The sequence below is a fragment of the Oxyura jamaicensis genome, chromosome 14 (genome assembly GCF_011077185.1).
Source record: "Oxyura jamaicensis isolate SHBP4307 breed ruddy duck chromosome 14, BPBGC_Ojam_1.0, whole genome shotgun sequence".
NCBI classification, from domain to species: Eukaryota; Metazoa; Chordata; class Aves; order Anseriformes; family Anatidae; genus Oxyura; species Oxyura jamaicensis.
This window is the reverse complement of record NC_048906.1, coordinates 10,680,618-10,705,534: the sequence shown is the minus strand read 5'-3', so window position 1 is coordinate 10,705,534 and position 24,917 is coordinate 10,680,618. Positions and strand designations below refer to the sequence as shown.

Below are 24,917 nucleotides of genomic sequence, written 5' to 3'. Positions count from 1 at the left end.
CTTGATATCACAGGAACATAGATAAATAAAAACAGCTAGCACTGGTGCTCAGACGGCATAGACTTCCTGTACTTGTTCAGATAATGTAGAATTTACATAGTCTCAAGATGTGCTGAGCTACAGACTTGAGAGGAGCCAACCAGTCCTGCATCTTTATAATCTGACCCCAGGAAAAAAAAAAAAAAAAAAAAATGAAAATAGTGTCACCACTTTTTTCAGCTACATTCTAAGCCAAAAGCTTTCTGCATTCAAGATTTATGCCGCAGAAGGATTAAAACTACACAATAGACTTATTAGTACCGAGGGACAACATTTTTAAAGAGTTTTAGAGTTAGATTAAACAAACTGATTGTCCAAAACCTTTCATTTTTAAAATAATGGGAAAAATGGAAGCAACAAAAGCTTTTCAGTTTATGTAAAATTTTCATTTTAGAAAACAAAACAGTCTTATTTGCTTCCTTCTTCTGGTATCTCTGTCACTTGAAATAACAGCAAGCAGTTATCAATTTTTATTTTTTATTTTTGCTTCTTCCTCTTTTTCTATCCTTTTCCTCCCAAAATGTTAAATTTACATTTGGAACATAATGGCATTCTACTTATAAATAAAAATAGAAAGACATGTAGGAAATAAAGCTATGTAATTCTCACAAAACTTTAAAAGTTCAGTTAATGGCAAAGTGAAAAAGAAATATCTTGTAAAAATTTTTTCCTGAAAATTCCACATTGTTTGAAAACTGAACCTTTTTTTATGTCATCCAAATCTGAAAATTATGCTTTGGTGGGTTTTACCAGATCATTATTATTTTATTTTTTGGTCCTCTCAGGTCCACTTCTGAGCTAAGTTTTATACCATTAACTGTAATTCAAGATTTGAGGCAACCTCTGAAGACTGAGGCTCCTTCACAGAAATGTGCACTGCATGTTATAATGTCTTTCAACTTGAAATACAGCAGAATAAAATCCTCTTGTATTGCAGAAGTTCTTTCTGCCAGAGAAGTCCATCCAGGAGTGATCACAAAAGCCATCTGTGGATGGTTGCTTTTATAAATCCTGGGAAGTGGAGTTTTTAGACAGCACAGAGTGAATTGGTCCTCAATTACACAGTTAGATTTGGTAACTCCTTTTAGAGAAGTGAATTCCTCAAGTTCATATGCTGAAGGTCTCCAAGTACAGACAGCATGAAAATAGCCTGAACAGTTCCTCTGAAATTTGCACATCCCCACATTATTCTTGGGTTTGGTCCTAAGTCTGATTACTACAATCCTTTCTATCCTCAGTTTTGCTAAAGAACAAGATGGACTTCTTTCTTTGGCTTGGAGCATCAAGCCCTCATATACTCTTAGAATTAATATGGGAAAAGTAATTTTCAACACTATATATTTTTCATTTCCCATTACCTGAGAGTATAGTAATGGCTGTGTGGGGTATGGGAGATGCTAATTACTGCATTGCCATTGTGAAATCAGGACTATATTTTTTTACTTCTCCTTGGCAAGAGACAACGTTATAATGCTGTCCTTGCTCCCAGCTTGCAGTGGAAATGTGATAGCTAAGCAAGGATAAAAGTCTTGTAGCTCCCAGTTTTTATTCTTTCAGAGTTTTAGAATTTTTATTTGTCCATGTTCCCAGGGAGAAAAAAAAAAAAAAAAAAAGACAAAAAAAAAACATTCATACCTGAAAGCACAGTGAAGACAGCAGCAAAGGCATTTAACTTGAGCCCATCTATTACACTGCTTGAATGAAAGAGCTCAAGGCACATAAGGCTGAATCCAACGATTAACAGCATGATGTATAACACCTCAGATACTACTGACAGCCACAGGACACCTGCAAAGTGCAAGAGTGCAACCAGTTACTTATGTGGTAAATACTTTCATGAGGTTAAAGTTGATAAAAATTAATTACAAAATCAAGAATATTTATCAGTAATTGGGTATTCCAGTAGATTAAATTTAGTAAAAATCTGACAAGCTCTGGGAAATAGAACAGTTGGTGAATAAAAATCTGAAGAACAGAAGGGTGGTGAAGATGCCAGAAAAAAGACAAAGCTGTTGCTTAGGATCCCAGCTTGGCCAGATAACCTCTTTGGATATACCTAAAACATCTTGTCCCCTGTGATCCAAAACATAGGTCACAGGCTCCATTTTCCCCTCACTACATCATGCTTTAGATATCATGCGTGGTAGTGATAGCACATATTCTCCTAGATTATATTGGGTTGGTGGGAGATGAAAAGTCTTGGATACCTCCTTTTTGAAAGACTGTTCAAAGAAAATATTTCCAGTCTGGACTTTAAAATATGTATTAGAGCATAGTCTTGGGCCCCATTCTTGGAAGCTCTCTTTCACAGAAGTGAATGCCCTGCCGAATGACTACTCTGACTTGGAGCGTTTGAATCCACTGCACGTATCTCTGCTGCTCCAACTAATATGAGAACTGCCAGAATGCCAGTGAGGTGGAGCCAGTTCTTTATAATACACCCAGTTGAGCAGCTGCAGATTTTTTTTAAAAAAAATGTGCTGCCTTCTGTGTCTTCAACCCCCAGCTACAATTCCTCAGATTAAGGGAAAATTTGATGTGCCCCGTTTGAATCTCAAGTTTTGTAGCTCTTTGGGGCTGTGCACAGGTAAGTGGTTCTGGTAGCATTTTGGTAGTGGCTGCATGAGACTGATTCATTCATGGTGGATATTACATATGGAAATTTCAGCACAAAGCCTCTAGCAGGATCCACTGAGTCCTTGAAAGTCAGCAGCCCATGGGGTAAATTTGAGTGGATGGTAATAGATGATAATAGTAAGTCTCTGCCAGATTTCCAATAGCTGTTTCAGCATGAGAATCTGCTCAGTAGATTTGTTAACCTGATTGCTAGAGAATTCACCTGGAAACAATGAGCAGGGATGGAAAATCACAGCCTAAGCTGTTGAAACATGGAAAATTAAGCATCTGAAGACAATGACTTATGTTAGAAAATGCTATTTGTAACCATAGAGACTACTACAGAATTCACTTATATTAATATGCTCTCTCCTCACTGGAAGAACATGTGTGATAATGCATGTAGCTGAGCTTAGCAGATCAGATACACAATCTCACTTCTATCAAATATTTGAGCGTCCTGTCAATGACAAGGATGATCCCAGCTCACATTTTGTCTGGGAAGTTGCCATTATGATTGCATCTAATTAATATGTGCTTTTAGCTGTTGCTACCATATACAACCTTTTGAGTTAAACAACGGTATAGAGATAGCCATAAATAAACCTTTTAATTTTTCAGTGTGACTTTTTATGTAATATTGCATCCATCAGCAGCAAACACCTGTTTTTCTCACACCTGTTAGTCAATTTGGTATCAGGGCAACTGGCAACGCTTTTCTGAAAAGGAATAGGAATGAGAGACAGCAATAGTCTTGTTCTAAGATACAGGAGGATTAAAGGGGGATTTTACCTCATTTTCTCAAAACCAGAAGTTTCTATGACAAGAGAATGATGAAATGCCTTGAGTCAGAAAGAATCAAATTATGTAAACCTGACCTATAACCTGAGGCAACATAAAGCCCTGACTAACTAGTTCTAATTCATAAATGTCTCAATCCAGCCTTGAAATACACAACAAATCTGCCCAGATGGTTATTTATTCCCTGTATCAACTCTCACAGATACTCATTTCTGGTATCTGCAGACCAGGGTAGTGCTGTGTTAGTGACGGCAGTTCAAGGCTGTGGTGTGGCTTTCCTGGCAAGAAATCCATCCCCTTGTTACAACCCCTTTCCTTGCAAGATTTCTTTCTTCTCCATTTATGCCATGCACATGATCCCTACTCTCACCCTCCTTAGTCTCATGTCTCTCCAATGATCATTTCCTCTGATCACCTCCAGTATCTTTCCAGGGCATTAAAGGCAAAATAGGCTTGGGTTGTGCAGAATGGTGCTGGGCATAATACTGCAGTGTATGTACAGCATCTCCCAGCACCCCTGTAATATTAGTGCCTACTAGCACTGGTAAACTGGGCATTTCTAGGAAAAGTGCATCAATCTCCTCTCACACACTATAACAGTCTCTGGCTTGCTTCCAAATTAAGTGCAGATTTGAGATTTGGTGCTCTGAGAATAATAGAAGAGGCCTCAGTATTAGGTTCTGATGCGTAGCATTGTTTGATGTAGGCTTATAAAGTAATTATGATTCATTTTCTGAGCAGATGAAAATGTTATTTTCACCTGTGAGCCAGACCTAGATTTATTTGGTAAATAAAAACATGCCACCCATTGTCTGTTTTGTTCAGAACTGTAAACAACCAGCCATACTAACTTCACTTCCAAAGTTCTGGTGATTCTTTTTCTGTTTCTCTCCAGCCTGATTGCTAGTGCTTCCTCCCCATCTACCAGTGCAAAGGCTATTAGCTTCAAAACCCTGTTTCATACGATGGATGAACTACAGTTGTCATTCATTCACCTTACAGTGGCTTGTAAATATTTCAGACTGACTGAAGAAACCAAGAGCTTGGAGGTTTTCTAAGTTTTGAGAATGCCTGCCAGAAGCATAGGCATATTTGTACACCACCACCAAAATTCCAACAGCACACTATTCAATAAGCAAGCTAATGCAGTTTACCAGGAGTAGCAGAGAAAAGTAAGCTTCAATGTAAATGTCTTCAAAAAGCCCTCAGAGCCAGTTCCTTCAAGAAGTTGGAAAAGTCAGTGTGGTCTCACTGACCATATTAGAATTTATTTATTTTGGCTTGTGAGGTTTAGTGACCTCAAGAGATCATCGGGTCCAAAGCAGGCTCCCTAGAGCAAATTGCCCAGGTAGGCATCCAGACAGGTCTTGAATATCTCCAGAGAAGGAGACCCCACAACCTCCCTGAGCAGCCTGTCCCAGTGGTCCATCACCCTCACCATGAAGTTCTTTTGCATGTTGGTGCGGAACTTCCTGTGCTCCATTTTGTGGCCATTGCCCCTTGTCCTGTCCCCACAAACTACTGAAAAGAGGTTGGCCAAATCCCTCTGTCTCCCACACTTAAGGTATTTATAGACATTGATAAGATCCCCTCTCAGTCTTCTGTTCTCAAGGCTGAACAGACCCAGGTCTCTCAGCCTTTCCTCATAGGGGAGATAGAGGACTTGCCTAGTCTCATCTGGCATGTGGGATACTGCTAGTAGCAGCCTTGGGCATATTCAGAGTGACTGCGAGGCTCTGGGTAAGGGTGAAGGGCATGTGTGGCCAGTGAGTGTTCTTGATCCTTCTGGGGAAGGAGAAAGTCACAGGAGGAAGGAACACCTGACTGTGTGGCTGCTGTCACAGGAAATGCTTTGGCTTCTCACAAAGCCACTGGAGTCTGAGGAACAAGTGCTGCTGAGAAAAATAGTATCCCGCTGGTCAAACAGGGCAAGAGGAAGGGAAGAGCATCTTCAGCTACAGGCTTGCCAAGCTGGTGAAGAGGTCTTTAAACTGAAGTTGTTGGAGGAGGGGAACGTCAGTCTTACCAGTTAGATGTCAATGCTCGCAATGGCTGCCCAGAGCCAGGAAAGGGATCAGAGGTCAGCGGGAGAGCACCCCGGAAGAGCAGCACAAAGGAATTCCAGCCACTTCATCCAATAAAATAGTTTCACTAGGGGCCCAACCTAAGTGCCAGTACATGAATGCATGCAGCAGGAGAAATAAACATGGTGAACTGGAAATGTTAGTTAAGTCTCAATAAGAGATGAGTTTTGCTGTCCTGTGAAACTGTTTTCCAATGAGACACATAGACTGGGTAAATTTCCTGTGGAAAGCATAGCCATATCTTTCTTCTTCAGGTCCTGATACTACCTAGAAAGGAACTCTATGTCTGACCTTCATGTCTTATTTAATGGTGTGCACTGAATCTCTGCTTTGTGCTTTTTAAAAATCTATTTAATGTCAGGGAAGGTAAGTCACACGTAGAATGTTTATACAGGTCTGAATACATTCTGTCCTGCCTGCTTTGATTTTGAATTTCATCTGAAATAATAATATCCTCTAAATGTAAGCTGCATCTGGATTTTACAACTTCATGTAGAAGATGAATAGAAGCAGAACAGCTGATCTGGGTTATTAATTCAGGAGAGAGTGACTCTGCTCTGTGCTGATGCCGATGTCCCACTGCTCTTCTCTCAACTGGAGATTCATCAGGCAGTCACTTGGCATGACTTACCTCCACTTACAACCTCAAATGCCTCCTTTGTGCAAAGTAGATAGCACCTTCTCTTGAAGAAACCTCAGTTGCTCAAGGTGACAGGGAAGAAGCTCTCCTGAGGATTTTTATCTTCTTTTCCTACCTTCTCTGTTGTCACCTTTTGTGTCTGTCTTAGTACCTATCACCCTCTGTCCTCTGCTCCAGTGGTTTGTCTGGCTTAACTCAGCCTTTGTGAAAGTATTTCCTTCAGAATAATTAGTGCTTGATTCATTAGGAGTCTCCTACCTGGATGGCCTGTATCTGAGGGTCTGTATTCTTTCTCTCATGTTTTGGTCTTCATCCTGTGTATGCTGTAGATTTGCTTCTTCATCAGTCTGATGGTTATGTGTGCACAGAATGCTGCTGTGAGCTCATGTACAGAGCTCACCTAAGATGTGTTATCCTAAGGACATCCCTTATTAATGCAGAAAGATTTCAGGTTCTGACTGCCTCTTCCTCATAATGTGCAGCATTAGTCAGGCAGTGTGTCATCCCTTCTCACCTTGCAGGAAATAACAGTGCAGTGTTGCAGCAGCAATGTGAGACCTCTGAGGAAAGGAAGGTCTTCTACTTTAAAAATAAATAAATAAATGAAATTATTTCACTTACACCCTTATACACACAAATTCTCAAAAGCACTAGTGTGTTCAGACAGTCTTTCCAGGATTCCCTGAAACAATACAAAGAATAAGGGATGCTGTCTGTCAAGTCCTCCTCGTGTCTTCTGGGCTTTCTGTAGGTTAGCAACAATGTGCTATGTTTGCATGTGCCTTTTTGTCCCAACTAGGAGCTGACAATCGTCTGTTTTGCTGTTATATCAGGTCTCTGTTACATAGCATGATTTACTTGCTGTCCTATGTCTCCCAGCCTAGTGGCCCGAGAAGCTGCAGATGGATGGCCAGTAGGATGTTGATGACCTAATCTCAGTACCATCAATACCTGCTATTCTGATACACCTTATCTTGCCATTTCTTCCTCGAGTGCTTCCATACCAACCAGTCTATCGCCTCCTCGACAGTATTAGAGTTCTGACAATGATAGAGTTCTGTTAGTGTACTGTGGGCCACTTTGGTTCTTTGCTCCTGCTTCACAATTTTTATGTGGGATATGCTGCAGGTGGGATTGTTCTGAAGCTCAACATCAGACCACAGAGCTATTCCAGGAGACAAGAGGGAATAGTGATCTTCAGGACAACCTTCTTGAGAAACTAAAGCACTGTAAGAACATGACCTGGGATGAGCTGCTCAACTGGAAGTTTAGAGGGCAGAGCTGGAAAAAGTCCACATAAGTTTACTTACATCATAGGAGTCCTACCTCAGAAGGCCCTTCATATCATCTGATCTCAAAACAGGTTCCTATGTGGTCACCAGCTTTGTGTAAAATGCAAACATAGTGCTTCTTAAAGGATGTTTTTCATCTGTGCTTCTGTCATTGTACAGAGATTCTGAGAAGACCAACAAGTTAGCCAGGACATAAATGAACTTCTTTGTATCCTCAAGCATCACACTATTGTTATTTCCTCAACAACGTGCTAACAGATTGTCTTCTCTGTGGAGTTCCTGGTGAAAATCACCATTGCCACCTCCTCAGAGAAGAGTGCTTCACCTTTGAGATCACCCTGGAAAAGGACTCAGCCACTGAATCAACATTGCTACATGCCAAGGAAATTCATTTTCCAGCAGCTACAAGTGAAGTGAACAAGCCATTCATTGTGACTGAAAATGGGAACTCAAGTGCAACATAACCGTCTGACAAGATCAGATCAGTTCCTCATTTTCTTGTCTGACAGTGGAGGGCAGCATCAAGATTTTGGAAGTAGAATCATAGATACTAAGTGCATATCTTCAGAAGTGGGTGATCATGTTGAGTGTAAATACTGCTCAGAGACAACATGTTAACAAAAGGATGTTGGGATGTTGCAGGCAAAAATGAAGCAAGCTTTTTTTTTTTTTTTTTTTTTTTTTTGACAATTTGATACGTTTTACCTCAGCTTGTAATGAGTTTCAAGGCTCAAAAATTCTTCACAAAATTTGAATTTATTTTAGTATGTCAGCCCTGAGCACTAGGGAAGGCACTGTAAATGATCACACTATTACTCTCACCAAGGAGCATTCTGAATCAGGTACCTTCAACACTGAGTTTTGAAAAAGTAATCCTGAAAAATGTCATAGAAATTATGTTTAGAAGAACTCCATGCATCATACCACACTTCAGTGAATTCCTGATTAAGCAGTCCAAAGATGCCCAGAAATTTTGAGCAGATTTAGACTGTCTAGTATCCAGTTTAAGTGTAAATGCAAAACAGGAGTAACTGCTGTTGTCTTTGTAGATTATTCTGGTGGTATGCATCTGGCCTTTATTGTTTGAAGTAAGAAAAACTAGGAGTCGTTCACAGTACACTGAGCAAAAGTACATATTGAAGCATCAAGCATTATTTTTTAAAACCCACCACAATTTCCTATCAAAAATAAGCAACAGTTGCTGACTCCAACTTTTATATCAGAAAGTTCTGGTTAAACTGACCCCAAGAATGTAAAGAAATTGACATACACTTCTGTGCTTTTTCCCCACAGCATGCAAAGATGATTCTTTGTTGTTTTGTATTATGTTAGTAAAGCCATTCTCAGGCTTGATAGCAATTGGGACTGAAATACCAAGAATTCAATGCCATCTGAATGATATTATGTGTGGGCTGATAAAGAAGACTTTCCCAGTGTTCGTGGAACCACAAAGTTCCATAATTTCATCTACTGTTGAGCTCCTGAGAACAATACAGCTGACAAACCAGTTCTAGAGAATATAAATACACATCTACACTTCTTATCACCCATATTCACATAAAAGCAGGGAGTTTTATGCCATATGTTTATGATTATATATTTATTTGCAAATCAGAAAAGTCAATTTTTGGTGCCAGCTCATTATGACAACAGTTTCTCATGCCAGATTGTCAAGTCCTGTCTCCAGATGAAATAATAATACTTAAATCCCCTCCTGGCCTGCTTCTTCAGGCTGGCCAGGTCATGAAAGTGACTATCAAAAATCCAATATTAGTGCTTGTTCTCAAGGCAACACAGAAAAGGTGGCTGAGAGAGAAATTGCTGTTAAGAGTTCAAAGCAGTTTTAATCCATAAACATGAGCTGTTTGCTCGTAAAGAATCTCTTCTGGGAAAATCATCTTGCTATTCCTGAAGGAGTTTGCTGAGTCATGTTAACTATATTATATGCAGTACAGGCAGGAACTGTGTGCATGAAAATGTTAGTCTTGCATTTTGACTAGTGGCTTGGAAATGTGTTACATGCCAAGCTATGTGACACTGCCTCCTGATCACCCTAGCATTCCTTGAGCAATGCCCAAGGACCAATAGTCCAGTGTCATTCCTGTGGGCCCTTTCCAACAGAAAATCATCTTCCTAATTGTGGTAAAGTTACATTGACAATATCTCAATGGGATTTTATCCTCCTTGGAAACACCTACTACTTCAGCCTGTGCTCCCTGCTGAAGATGAGATGTAGTTACTGCTTAATAATTCTAATAATAGAACTGCCATTCTTTCTGTTAGACTCAAGGGTCTGACCAAAACAGCCTCATCTGAACTGTCACACTGTGCCATGCTGTTCCTGGGTGAGTTATAAGACAGGACCATGGTGCAGACAGCAAAGAGATCTTGAAAAGGTTTACACTTGCCAGGGTCCTCATAACTCAGTGTTAAACATCTGCTCTGATAGTCAGGAGTCCAGATGAGCTACGATGAGACATAGTCACTCCTCCATCAACTCAACCTTGATCTGTCTGAGAAAATCTGATACGAGCTGGCGGAGGCTTTGGTTTTTTTCTCCTTCACACTTCATATAACAAACAACTATGTGCTAGAAACATTGGAACAGAGAGATGTGTTCTTTAAGATTATCAGACCTGACTGAGAGGTCACCCTGGTTCATGGCACCGACCGTTGTCTGCTGCAACAGGGGAAATCTAGTTATTTCTTTAATATTCAATTCTAGAACGAATAGCATAATGCTACTAGTACACTGACAGCTGTTTCAATGTTCATGTAATAGGTGTGGCTTTTATGGTGAGTGCTCCACAGACTTAATGTCTAATGGCTGTTTGGTTTTCTTACACTAGTGATTTTTAAGATAGTCTGTTTATATATAGAGAGTGTTATTTTCTCTGCATTTTTGATCCTGTTTGCTTCATTTCTCCTGCTCTGTATTAGCTTCCCCTTATGTTTCTAGACCCTCTGTCTGTCATTGCTCTGTTTTTCCAGACTTCCCCTTTATGTTAGAACTGACATCTTGATCTCACATTAATCTCTCCTCTGTCTGAAATTAATCACTCCTCCTCACATTCATTTTGAGAGAGAAGAGAGGAAAAAATATACAAACAGGTACATTTTGTGAAATGTTATGCATCTTTTTTTGGGGGGAAAGGAATTAAAATAAGCTTAAAATGGTGACATAAATCTCATGCTTTCTCTTCCAGTTGCATTTTGATGGTTTTAGTCATTGGCTCACGTCTGCTGCTCCAAGAATGGAATTATAAACCAGAAATGTTGGAATGATCAATAAAAAATGGTGGAAGGAATAAACACTGAGCATGCTGTTGTGGCTGGCATAGGGACTCAGCTCTGAGCAGTCAGTCCATCTGTTGGTTAATGCAGTCTCATAATATCAGACCATCTGTCTGCTCCTCTTATGCAGCAGTGTAAAAGATGTGGGATGAGAGAAACAGACCACAAAACTAAGAGAGAGTTCCCTCCAAAACAAAGAAAGCTTCATAATCCTGAAAGACATTGGACGTATCTAAAACTATCTGCTACTGTAAAACTAAGGCAGTCAAAAAATACAAAGGACCAGCACACAGATAAGGGACTATAGTTAACAGAACATGACAGACCATATGACAAAAAAAATCAGCAGAAACTGCTTTAGGACATAGAAGAAATGCCAGCTGTTTTGGTTTTGTTTAGCTGTAGTTCTTCGCTGGTTTCTTTAATTTCAAAGGTGAGGTTGAGCTGTGAGCTAAATAAAATAATTTTTTTTAGCGTGATGGCATGACTTTGGGCTTGGTTCTGAATTTAATACTGCACAGGACATTGAACAACCTGTGGAATATCTTTTTGCATGCATTCTCTATATCCTAGTGTGAATACGGTAGAGTAATATAATGGGAAAGCTCAAGACAAACACCCTAAATCAGGATTATCCCATATGCATTAATTAATATTTTGGGGTTAAATATTTCCTTTGAAGAGCTAGAGTTAGTGCTGATAATGTACTTCCTCAGCACTGGGCTGAGAAATGAATTATACTCAGAACTTGTGGCTAGCATTTCCCACAGCAGAGAAACAATGTTCTCCATGCATTTTGAATTACTAGCATGAAAAGCAAGCTTATTGCTTTGTAATGCAAATTTACCTAAATTCTGATCCTAAGCATGGTTTATTCTTTGTATATTTAATTGGCTCTTAAAAACAAACTTACAATTCACAACAGATGTGTAAGAAAACATAGATAAAAGGTCAGTAAGATCTTTTTTTCTACATAACTTTCCTAATACAAGTGCACAGCTACTTGACTCTGTGGGTGTATATATATATATATGTATATATATAAACCCTATTACAATTATATTAAAATTAATGTAAGCAGAGTATGAAATATGTAAGAAGACAATAGGGACTGTTTTGGAAAGTGTGCAGTTCTTACAGGAGAACCAGTTACATTTCTTTTCACTGGATGTAGGTCTCTAGGTAGTCGAAGCAGTTATAGAAAAGCTATTCTCTTTTTTTCTTCTTCATCTACACAGTACACATGCACACAAATAAAAATTAAATTAAATATATATATATATATATTTAATTGGCTGGTTTGAGTTTCATTTTTGTGTTTTCCATCCTGAAATCTGTTCTGTGTTTTCCTTCTCATACAAAAAAGTGTTTCCTATTTTTGACTGTCATTCTCCTCTCTCCTTAAATTTTATCATATCTTTTTTGAGTTGGTGCTGGCAAGAGAGGGATAAGGAGTGCACTCAGAGTGCTGTGGGTGGGTACATCATAAATACATGTGGTGGCATGGTGATATTTTTTGTTATGTTCTTTATTTTCTACAATGATCCTAATATTTCTTTTCATCTTAATCTCTGCAGATCACTAAATTGATGTTTTCATAGAACTGTCTGTCACCACTCCAAGAACTCTATCCTGAGGGGTAAAAGCTAATTCAGAACCCATCACTATATTTGTAAAGGTAGGATTTTTCTTCATGTTCACCACTTTGCATTTATCAACATCAAATATTATCTGCCATTTACCCTCTCACTCTCTGCAAATGCATTTTTTTCAAATCATTTTTCTTTAGTGCCATGAATGGCCCATTATCAGCAATAAACTGTTCAACCATTTTTTAAAGCACTTTTGGAAGAGCAATGGCCCCTGTACAGTTCCCTGTGGAGAGGTTTTAGCCGCACCTTTCACTTCTTTTAATTAGTGCTTGTTTCTCTTACATTTCCTAATTCACAAGGTTTTTGTTGTTGTTGCTGTTTGTTTTTTGACTTATTCACTCTGCAAGGATGCTGAATCTGTGTATGTTAGTCACGGATGCAAAGTGTCTCCTAGAACCATTTTGAACCAAAATTACCACACCATTCAGGGATAAATAAAGAGTTAGAAGTTTCTCGACTTATTTCTCCATGTCCATTATATTTCTTCAAATTTTAGGCTCTGCATCATATCTAGTGTGACATTTTCTCAGTCTATGTATGGAGTTTTAAAATTGTCTTCTGCTATTTTCTTTCTTGTCCTTATACCATCCCTAATACAAAGTTTGACCCTGCTGCTGTTGGCCACCTCACCTGATCACTAGCATAATTCTGTACTTTTTCTCTGAGAATGGAATCCAACCACAGAGATGGTGTTGCTTGTTGCTGACATTACCTTGTTACTCTAATTCAACTTTAGTGCATAATACCTGCTTTGGGTTTGAGTGTAATCATTGCCATTACATTATTGTCCCACTAATTATCTTTCTCCCATCAAATTTCTGATACACTAATTATGTCAGTATCCATTAAAATCAGGCATCTAATTTTCTTTATTGTTACCTGTGTTGTAGTGTAGTCTTCTGTAACAATGCTGAGTGTTAAGTAGTCACTAGCAATGAACATTTTCTGTCTGTCAGATTTCACCTTGCCTCAATTTTCATGGTGTCTGAAAAGTCTTGTTTATTTTATGCATGTGAATTTCCCTATGAATAAATAGAAAGCAATGCTGTATGGGCAGTTGCTCATGACTTCCTACTTTGTTATTTTTGGGGGGGTATTACGCCATAGATATGACAGTTGAAGCAGGTGAGGACTTAGGGAGTACTAGGTGAGATTGTACCATACCTGTAGGGATTTTGTCCTGTGAATCCTATGTGAATCCTGTCCTATATTGGACAACCATCTCTAAACTTTGAGCCAACAACAACCTTTTAGCCTGTTCCTGAAGCAGCTTCCCAGTGGGACTCCTCAGGCCAGAACACCACATTTCAGCACATGGTGCAGGCACTCCAGGTGTTTGGAATGCACTTGAGTCATGGCCACATTGAGCACCATCCCAAAAACCCTCAGAGGCACCACATTCCCTGCAAGCCCTCCGTCTTCCCCAGAAAAGTTATTTCAGCATAGATGCAATTTCCAAGTAACTTCCTCTGTATATTCCAGTCCTCACTTGGATAGGGAGTCTAGCCAGTTATAACTCTTCGTTCTCCTGATCTCACAGCTGACATTTATATATTTAGGGAAGAATGAGGGAATCCAAATCTCCACACAGTTCTGTGCAGGGGGAGGAACAGGCCTTTATATGTGGTGTCATTTGTCAGATCATTTGGTGGGACATATTGCTACCTTTTGCTTTACACTGCGGTGCCGCTGTTACCAGGCATAGTATTTGGCCTTGGTTTCTTCCTTTTTATTGTATCCTCCATGGCCTCTTGGAAGTTCTCTCAGGCACAGATTTGAAGTGATGGCAGCTAGAAGGTGCACCCAAAAGGGCTGATGAGAGAAGGAGAATTGTGGTGGAATATGTCACGGCAACAGTGGACATTTGGATGGCACTGCATCAGGGAGCTTGACAGAAAACTGTGTTAGCAAGCTTTGTTTCAAACAGCCAAAAGGGAGAAGAAAGGTTGGAAGGTGTATTTACAAATGGATCAAGGAGCTAAAAACTGCATGCATTTTCCATTGTAACACGTAAGTGTCCTTCACTAAACAGGTTCCTTTTCTTCTTTGGACATAAAAATACTCAGCAGGAGCAAAACTTTGATTACATTTTGTGGAGAAGATCCCAGGAGCAATTCAGAACTAAAAGATCAGGTGGCAGTTTCCTTCCAACTCCTTTTGGAAATACTTGCTCCCTTACTACTCACATCTGTAATGAAAATCAGAAAATAGCACAGTGCGTGGGGCCCAAAACAACTGTTCTGTGATTGCCCATTAAGAATCCTGGCCAAAGCAACCAGCCTTGGTTACCACCCTACCATCCTTTATCATTAGTGAATGGAAACTGTCATACAAAATATTTGTGAACACAGAAAATGTTTTTTTCTATTTATTACCTACTATCACCAAGCTGATTTTATTAAGCAGATTTGGCATTAACAAACAGCAATAGGTAATAAATTCAATGTTAGTCTTAGAAGGTTCTGACAGATTGTTGGCAGCTGACTTAAGTGTAGGGGAGAGCTCTCCTAGCGTGGGTTGCAAATGTTTATTTATACCATTCCGTGGGTCTGTTTGCCCCAAATTTTGCTGCTCATATTTGCCTCTTTTTAGTAGATGGCACTGGTGCAATATATGCAAAGGCTATAATAGCTGTTCAGAAATATGGTATCCAGCTACACTAGAGATAGATTAAGTTTCCTCTGCTAAGAAGGTTTTAAATATTATGAAGAGGTTTTATACTGACTTGCTGTTAGTTGGTGATGGACTCTAGAAGAGACTGGTTACATCACCAGGCTAAGTTTGTTCTTAGACTTCTTTCCAGCATGCCTTAAAAGTGGAAGATGGTGTGCTTGGAAGTATTTTGACAGGCTTCAACAACCTGTACTTAGCAGAAAAGTTGGTTAGATAGAGGTCTTATTTGGATCACGGATAACCAACTGAAAAGAAAACTTTGGGAAGCTAAGTGCCCAGTTGCAGTAATAGCGCATGTATAAATAGAGACATTTTAGACAATCAAAACCTTGAACATCAACTTTTTAGTGTAAGTTATGCCAAGAATGTGTTTACAGGAATAAGCTGAAGTCTTATTGTAAAGATAAATTTAGTCTAAAAAATTCCAGTTATGCAATGGTCTATGAAAACCAAAATATGTTAGTATAGCTGAGCTCAGAAAAAGGCACTCAGTTTTTACATATTTGCTGTACATTTTCATATCTCATTTACTTGGAAGAGGAATCAAGTATCTGTCTCAGCATCGGGTGTTACTGAGTAGCTAACAAGCTTATGACCAGTATGCATGCCCAATCAATGCCACAAGAATCTGGAGGTGTTCACTGGTTTCTCATTGCTCCAGAAGTGGGGGAAATCTGTCTCCTGCCCCTTACCAGGTGCTGAGCACATAGTTTGCCAACTACATAGTGCTACCACCTTTTCTAAATAGGATTCCCTTTGGAATGGAGCAGAGGTCAGCCCTCAGGAATCATCTGGTCTCAGTACATTCATTGATCTATTTGAGAAATACAGGTTCAAATGTTGACTTCTCTGATCTCTTTCAAAAGTGTATTACAGCACAGGGGATGCTTAGTAATGTTAATGCTGAGTAAGAGGATGAAGAAATTAAAGAACTAGGAAGGTCTTTCTAATTAGAAAAGAAGAATAGAGTAAGTCAGGAAGTTAAAGAATTCTGCAGTGAAAAATAAGTTTCTGCTGGAGAGCAGGAAGGCCCTGCAGAGGGACCTGGACAGGTTAGATGAATGGTAGATGTGGCCAATGGGATGATGCTCAACATGGTTAAGTGCTGGGTCCTGCACTTTGGTCACAAAAACCCCATGCAGCACTACAGGCTTGGGGCAGAGTGGCTGGAAAGCTGGGCAGAGGAAAAGGATCTGGGGGTGTTGGTCAATGCTTGCCTGAACATGAGCCAGCAGTGTGCCCAGGTGGCAAAGGGCAACAGCATCCTGGCTTTTATCAGGAATTGTGTAGCCAGCAGGACGAGGGAGGTGATCGTCCCCATGTACTCCCCCATGTACACAGCACCTCGAGTGCTGGGTTCAGCTTTGGGCCCCTCACAACAAGAAGAACATCGAAGCCTTGGAGTGTATCCAGAGAAGGGCTACGAAGCTGGTGAAGAGCCTGGAGCACAAGTCCTGTGAGGAGCAGCTGAGGGAGCTGAGGTTGTTTGGTCTGGAGAAGAGGAGGCTCAGGGGAGACCTTATTGCTCTCTGCAACTACCTGAAAGGAAGGTTTGGGGAGCTGGGTGTTGTCCTCTTCTCGCATGTAACTAGAGATAGGACAAGACAGAATGGCCTCAACTTGCACCAGGGGAGGTTTAGGTTGGAAATTAGGAGAAATTTCTTCTCAGAAAGAGTGGTTAGGCATTGTAAATGGGTTGTCCAGGAAGGTGGTGGAGTCACCGTCCCAGGGGGTGTTTAAGGAAAAGTTAGATGTGGTGCTTGGGGACATGGTGTAGTGGGTGATAGTGGTGGTACGGGGATGGTTGGACCAGATGATCCTGGAGGTCTTTTCTAACCTTAACGATTCTGTGATTCTATGATTCTATGATTCTATGAAAAGTTGGGCATCATTGACACAATTTTCTCTTCACATGTTATGAAAGGATCTCTGGATAGTACAAGACTGATGGTGAAGAATTCAGACTATGTTTCAGAGTCCATTTGGTCTACAATTGCAGAATTTATCCTGTTTTTGTTTGTAAGTCAGGTAGTCAGTATTTTGTATCTCCAGCTGAGCATTCCCCTCTTTCTGTGAATATGCCATACAACTGCATGGATAGACTTCAGAAATAGAAATAATTTTCTTCACTAGAACCACACCAAATGAACTTAACTTCTTCAAAAGGGAAAAATAGAATAGTCTAGAAATATACACTGACACCATGCAGCAACTCTAAAAGCGCTACTGAAAAAAAAATATGCTGACAGTGTTTAGCAACACCAAAATATACTCACAGTACTAAGTGCTGTTTTGGAAAGTGTGTGGGTGACGCAACCCAGCATTATGAACCATAATGAACTTGCGCAGAAAAATGGATAAAGCACAAAACCATCCCACTGCCTTTATAACAGACACGTTGTGCATGTTTTGAGTCTGTCTCCCTACGGTGTCATGCAATGTACGCTAGGCCTTGTTGCCTTTTCAGTTCCTCTTATGTCTTTATCAATGTCCATTCTGTCTCCTTTCACATTTCTCTCCTTCAGGCTGAAGACTCTTAGTCTCTTTCTTGTACAGAATCCTCTAGAACTCTGAGTATTCTTGCTGGCATTCTGTGAACTGGACTAAAAAGGACAAAATACTACACTGTATTTTATGTAGAGAGCAACTCTTGAATGTGTAAGTCATCATGTGATGGGATATTCTCTGCTCTGTTCTCAACCCTTTCCTAATGATTCCTAAAAGACAGTTGCTTTCTGACCTATTCTAAACATTGAGCTAATGGTTTAATGAGAATTGTTATGCCCAAGGTCCCATTGCTGTGTGTAAGATTTAGCTCACAGTCCATTAATGGTAGTCATCCCAGGACTGGTTTTCCATTATCTGTGTAATATATTCAAGTATACTTACAAGAAACTTCACAGAGACTGTTAACTATGTCTCTCACTGAAATACGCCACTATTTTATTAATGGTAATTACCCTTCTCTTTCAAGTTGTCCAGCTGATCAATAATTTAGACTAAGAACAATTGTTCTTTACGCTGCTTGCTGCCTCTGTCAAACTTGATGAAGATACCATATGCACAAAAGGTTTTGTGATTGTCTCAAGTGATCTAACAAGTTCTGTCATTTCTTCATACAGACATGAGTTTTAACCTGCCCCTTGGATTCTCCAGAATCTCATTATCAGTGTGAAGGACAGTACAGGGCTTGTGCACCTGTTCAATTATGGGCAGAATGCTCTGTCTTGAGCAAGAAGCAGGATGCAGAACTGGGTGCTCAGCTGCCCAATTCGTTGGTTAATTGAACTTTACTCATTTATTATTATTTGCTGATAAATACTTTTAGGAAATATGGCTTAAATTGCTGTGGAAAATTTTTACCTCTATTATGAGGTAAAGAAAAGCTTTGCAGCCTGTCCTTTCTGTACAGCTGACTTTTTTTTTCCTTTTTTTTTTTTTTTTTTTTTTTTTGAGGGTAGGTCAAATAAACAAGCAGATACATGATCTCCTCTCGCAAAGTGCCATTTGGTATCTGAAAATAAATGTGACTGCAGTTTTCTGACTATAAATGTCTTCACGGCCTAAGGAAACTATGTATTGTGACCTTCCTTGGTACAAGAAATAGGTAGATGTCATTATTACAATATAAATCTTAATTTACTTGAAAAAAGAAAAAAAAAAAACAAGCAGCTAAATGAAGAAAAAATGCATCAGAGAAATGACAGGTCTGCATAAACTAAGTAAACATCTGTCTTAAACTCTTGGCTGCATCTAATCCGGATGACATGTAAGTTCCTGTGTACTTAGGAAGTAATGTTTCCCCTGGCACTGAAGTATGACAAGAAACAGTACTGATGCAATTTGTAAAATGGGAAGAAGCCTTGACTGTATTGTCTTACCTTTTTCAGAAGCCGGAGCAAGGTCAATAAAACTTCGACATTTTTCACCTTTAAAAGAAAAGGATTATTTTAGGAGACATAATTTGATTGGTTTTGCTCTGCCTCCTCTTTCTGACTGCTGTTTCTACCATCACTCCCACCTGAGACTCTGCACGACCACTATGTTGTCTCACACACAGAGCAGACATTCACTGGGCCTTCATCCTGGACAAAACACATTATCCTCACAAGGCTGGTATTCACAGTCCCTTGGTCAGGAGTACAAAATAAAATTAGAAAAGAAAAATTTCCTTTCTCATGATTAGGTCCCTGTTGTGTCTGTGATGCTCTTTGCTAAGGGCTAGAACAGTTCTGAACTCCAGATGGAGAGGCACTGTGGTGGGGTAGCACTGGGTGGACACAGGCCTAATTCACCAATACATTTGCTCCCTTTCTTCTCATCTTCAGTACAATGCCTGTACCTCACCAGAGGATGGCCAAAACTCCTGGAGACAGGAAGTACTGCCACGTGCACAGATGTCTCAGTACTCAGCGTCCCTCTCGAGTTACTCTGACAGATTTGCTCACAGCTTGTGAGCAAATGTTTATATGCCAGTGTGACGAAAATATTTCTGGCTGCAGAAGTCTGTAAATGCTGGCAAGCTGCCCCCACAACCTTAAAGTACAGTTGTAATACTGATAGGAAATATATTGAAAAAATGGAAAAAGTAAACACCTGTTATGAAAACAATACACAGAAGAAAATAAATCCAAACCGAACAAACAAAAAACAAACAAAAAACAAACAAACAAACAAAACAAAACAAAACAAAACAAAACAAAAAAATCCCTTTCTTGCCACTCCTTGAAAGTACTTGACATGTACAAGGGAGCTAAAAAGCTCGTGCAAAACAGAGAAAAGGAGTAGCGCAGTGAGGACTTGCCAGGTCTGCCCCAGAATATTGGCGGCCTTACCTCAGTATACTGTCAAAGTGCGCAAGGAGACCAATATGTGCTACAGAAGCATGTGTCCACCTTCCCCAGCACGTCCTGCTGGCAACCACCCAGCACCAACAGCCTCTGGCAGTGAATGACAGCCATGTCTAGGAGCAACCTGGTCAGGATGCTCATCCCAGTGATCCCACCAAAGCTTATTCAGCAGCACACTGCTACACTCATTCATGCAATGTGTACGGTAATTACAGAATTTGGATTTGCCTAAATTGCAGGAAATTTGCCTAAAGAGTAAGGAAAAGTAGCTGAAGAAGTTGAAGATAGGAGAGAGAACTGCTAATTACTCTAAATTTTTCCTTTATCTTGTCAGAGACAGGTACAGACATTTGATAACTGCACCAGCGATCAGGAACCCTTTGTGCTTACAGCTGTCCATAATAACATGAATAGTGGTGGTGTACTGTGCAGTCACCCTGTCGATCCCACAGCGCACAAGGAAGAAAAGGCATAAAACAAGAGGATACTGGGGACTGAATGAGTGCACAGCAAGATGACTGAACACAAGGGTAACAGCTTATAGAACAACTCAGGTAGGCTGCTGTTGATTAGATCTTGGTAGGCACTTTAGTAGAGAAAAATAAAGGATAAGAGGATGGAAGAATAATGAGAAGTAGCAGATAGGTGACATGTTTGGGGTTGCCAACACAGAAAGTGATTTTCCCATCTTCTTCTTGTAATTCTGATGGCTACAGAGCAGGGACAGTTACCCTAAAGAAAGAAATTTGCAGGAAGTGCAGGAATTAGGGACACTGAGTAATCAGAACAGCCAAGAATCAACTTCCTGCCTATGCCATAGTGGTGAGTGAAAAGAATGGGGAGTTGTTCTCAGTGACTAGAAAAAGAGATCTCTGACAGTTTAGAGCTACCTCGTTCTTCTTTATGTTCACTGCATGGCCACAAGAAGATGACAGGGAGCTGCAGATCGGGTGGGAGAAGGATTCAGGGTATGGATGGGTGTCTGAGTCATCAGTACTGAGAAGAAAGAAGAAGCTTTGTTTCTGAGCTGGGATAAGGATGCAGCTGATCCTCAAGAGAATCAGGGCAAGGAAAATGGAGAGAAGGGGGAGGAGAACTAAGGTAGATGCAACGGTGAGAATGGATTAACCTCTTAGGAAAGCAAGTTTAAAAAAAATGAAATCATGACAAACCAGTTCAGTGGTGTCATGAGAATGAAGTTACTAAAGATTTCAGTAAGTTATTTGAAACAGAAGAATGAACCTTTCTCACTTTGTCCTTTCATTAATTACCTAGGCCTCAGAGTTCTTCCAACCTGCATAGTTAAAAAACAGAAAATGAGAAAAACGAGCTCCTTTTTCTTGTCACTCATCCCAAATGTCTGATTGTTATCTACTCTGCTACATTTTGTAGAAGACAAACATTGATATTTATGGGAATTACTTAGTTTTTTTAAACAAGTTTTATCTAAGAAAGGAAAATGTGATGAAAACCATCATTTGCAAAGAACAGTAGCTCTCAAAGCTAGACTAAAACATCTTTGTAATGCAGAGATCCCAAATTGTCGTGTCCTAGGTAGCATGAGGGATTTTTCTGGGCCTTAAAACAGTTTTGGTTCTCCATTGTCCAGTGCAGAACATGTCCTGCAACATCCAATGTCTCAGGCCAGCGGCTGCATCAGCGCTCCCTTGTTTGGGTGAAGCTACTTCTGTTCCAAGAAGCTATTCTCAGACTTAAAAGCAGATTGCTCCTGATAAGACTCAACTCCAGTATCTCACAACAACAACAACAACAAAATGCAATGGACCACTTTAAAACAGGGAGCATGATGGTCCATGCAACAGTGTACCTGGTTGGCAGCACCACCTGCAAGTAGCAGTAACAGGCAGCTGGCACCAACACTATTCTGAGTGATGATAGGGAGGCAGCAGAGCCAACAAAGTCTTACTTTAGGTCAATTAGCCCAGATGTATTCCAGCGTACATTGAGTTACATCTACCGTCCATCTATCCTTCTGAGTACATTGCTATCCCTGCCTTAGATGGGATGACTCTTTATGGTCCAAATGTAATCTAAGCCCTTGGCTCAGGAAACCTTAACTGTCTTGAAAACTTCATGTTCCAGGTGACTTGATTTCTTCTTTACCTAAGCCAGCCATGTCATGAGTTTAAAAAAAAAAAAAAAAAAAAAAAAAGGAAAAATTCAAAATTTTCTGACAGGTTTTAATGTGTTGGTAGTTTCTTATGAAAAAAAATAAATGTGGCAGTCTTTGGAGAAAAACCTGAAGATGCAAGAAACTTCAGAGAGTGAATTCTACAGATGATGGAAGATGAGGCATGTTTTTGGCTTGTACAGCCTATCTTCTGAGAAACCAGTGGCAACTATTTTAGAGCTTGCAAAAGACTTTTGCTGTCAACTAGCCTTGACCAGAATGAAGAACTCCTCTGTGTCATAATAAATGACTCTTGACTGTGGATTACAGATAAATTTTCCTTGGAAGGACTTGGTTTAACAGGAGGTCTTGGACTACGTTCTCTGGAGTCTCAAGGAGACTTTCCTGACGTGCTTTTATTAAAGATTTGCAAATTATTTTTATTAACCTATTTTAAGCTTAGAGTAGAAGGAAACCTAAATAGACAAATCATTAAATTGTTATCATCTATGGTTGTAATAGTGCCTGCAGAATGGAAAACATTTCTTTTTTAATGCAGAAGGAACCTGGGGCAGCTTGCAAGCCAGAGGACAAAAGAGAGAAGGAGGTGAAAGGTATTCAGCTATATGTGAAGCCTTCAGGAAGGAATTTAGTTTAATCCTTTGTAGCGCATGTGAAAGAGACAGAGAGAAACTGGGAAGTGAATAACAAACTGTTTTTCTGCCCTCACAACTTTGCTATAAGCATCCTGGTTGTTGAGAAAATGCTCAATGTAAACAAGGAAAGGGACTAAACTGCAGAGGAGCAGTGGGTAAATCACACATTGAGGATGAAATTTTTGATGGAATCAATGAAGCAAAAGGTAGACTCAGATGTGGGATCAAAAAGGAGCTGATAAAAAAAAAAAGCCAAGAAGCTTCTGCTAATTGGTCTGAGCTGAGAGGGACATGCAGTGAAGTTTGTGGGTAGGGAGAATGTCACAGCAACATGTGCATGAGCTACAGAAGAATATGTAAGCTTACAATTACAGCAATCCTGGATAGTTCCAACCAAGACACAGGTGAAAGTTAGGGATGGTTGACTGGCTGGCATCTGTATATGTTTTAGAGAAGACAGTGGCATTACTTGAACACGACCCGAGAATACAAGGCAAGAGGTACTCCAAAGACAAAGACAGTGTATTAATTATATTCCTGGTGGAGATGGCATTGGGACAGAGGTAACTTTTGTGGTTTGAGGGTGAAAAGTGAGGAATGAGTTTTTGGCTAATCTAACTCTAGCCAAAGTCCTATGTAATGGCTCAAGGATAAAGTTCTTCAAAATTTTAGTTCATTTGGACTTCACATTTCTGTACTTCACTTCAAAGAATGTTAATAGACTTGATTGCAACAAACTTGAGGGACTAACCTGAGGGCTCTTAAGGGGGCATTCAATTGGCTTTCTTGTACAAGACCCAACATTCAAATTCTGGCTGCACTTTCTCAGTGCCCCAAACACTGTATTCCTCATGCAAGGGAGAATGTGAGTGAGAAGAGAATGGTTGAATTTATTTTATAAGCCAGCCCATGCAAGCATGTTCTCAGGGAACATGCTAAGCAGAAGAACAAAAGTCATGCTGGTTCTGCTTGAGAGAATACTGGATTCACACTGTCAGCTGAATGTTTTGGAAAGGTTATCATTAAAGACTTTGAGAATCATCTTGGAACCCTGGCTGGGCACTTGATGCTACAGTAGAAAGCAAAGAAGCAGTCATTTTCCACAAGAACCTGACATTTAGTACTAGTTCACTGGACATCATCTTTCTTGGGGGACCAAACAAAGGAATTTGTCTAACTCTGACTACTCTGGTCCAGATGTCTAAGCCTCACTCACCCCAGTTTTCCAGCAGGCACGAGTCAGGCCCTAATTTAGATATGACACCTGTGACTATGACAGACAAATCATGAAGCACAAAGCAAGCTAAAAAATTGCATAGTATTTTCAGACCTTTTAAACCCATTGTTTAAAAAGCAGACAAGTTCATTGCCATGACACACGGCCCCACGTCTCTCCCCTTGTGTCTGTTTCATCCATTTATCACTGTAAATTAAAGTTTTTTTTTGTAGGACCCTACCTCAGTTTCTGCAGAAACTCGAAAGTATATTGCTTCTGAGCAGGTAATGTATCTTAAAGATGAATGTTTTGACCTTTCTTTTTACTTCTTCAGGCAGTCACAGAAATTATAAAATAATTCCTCTGCTTAGGTGCATCCATCCAATGAATGTTTTTGTTTCAGTAGGTTACAAGTTGTCCCATACCCTGCCTGCCCTGCCTCAAGGAATCATAGCATGGCATGCCTGCTGGAGGTAATGGAGAAGAATCCATTCTGCCCTTTAAAACTTTAATTGATGCAAAGACAGCTAAAGTTTTTATTACTTTTCCACACTTTTAGTTGCATAGACAAAAGACTAATTTAAGAAATGTAAGCCATTAAAAAAAGAATAAGAAGTGAAATGCTGTAGTGATGTTGAAATCAGTGTGATCTTTTTTTTTTTTTTTTCTGAGTAGCAATTATATGTACAAACCACTATAAAATGTTAATTTTTCTGATGTCTTTGTCGGCAGGACTGAGATAAAAGAAATTATTCAAATGATAGCTGTGATGAAATAGTTATCTGTTATTATAATGCTATTATTGCTACTTTTTATTTATTTTTTTGCTGCTGTAAACCTGTGCTAAATATGCTAAAATGTGCTGTGTACATAATTGGTAGTCTTTGTCTATGTGTAAGTTGCTATAAAAGAAAAGGTTCACATGACCCTGAAACAAACATTTCAATATCACCAGGGCAGAGGGAAGAACTTG

At 39.7% G+C, this 24,917-nt stretch overlaps 1 protein-coding gene and 1 long non-coding RNA gene across 5 annotated transcripts in view; one reads left to right on the top strand and one right to left on the bottom strand.

Annotated features, from left to right (window-relative positions):
* The window catches only part of GSG1L (GSG1 like), a 65,195-nt gene that overhangs the window by 24,954 nt on the left and 15,324 nt on the right, over window positions 1–24,917 (bottom strand). For 3 of the 4 annotated variants that reach the window (XM_035339571.1, XM_035339574.1, XM_035339573.1), the window contains exons 2-3: window positions 18,973–19,020; window positions 1,675–1,827 (exon numbers count right to left, since the gene is read on the bottom strand). In XM_035339571.1, coding sequence (XP_035195462.1) covers window positions 1,675–1,827; window positions 18,973–19,020 — 201 coding nt within the window. The remainder of the gene's footprint in view (window positions 1–1,674; window positions 1,828–18,972; window positions 19,021–24,917) is intronic. The other variant, XM_035339572.1, reaches the window with a different exon arrangement.
* On the top strand, window positions 1,735–19,594 carry LOC118174309. Its single transcript, XR_004754611.1, has 3 exons — window positions 1,735–1,863; window positions 12,344–12,444; window positions 19,420–19,594. It is a non-coding gene; the product is annotated as an uncharacterized LOC118174309 (long non-coding RNA).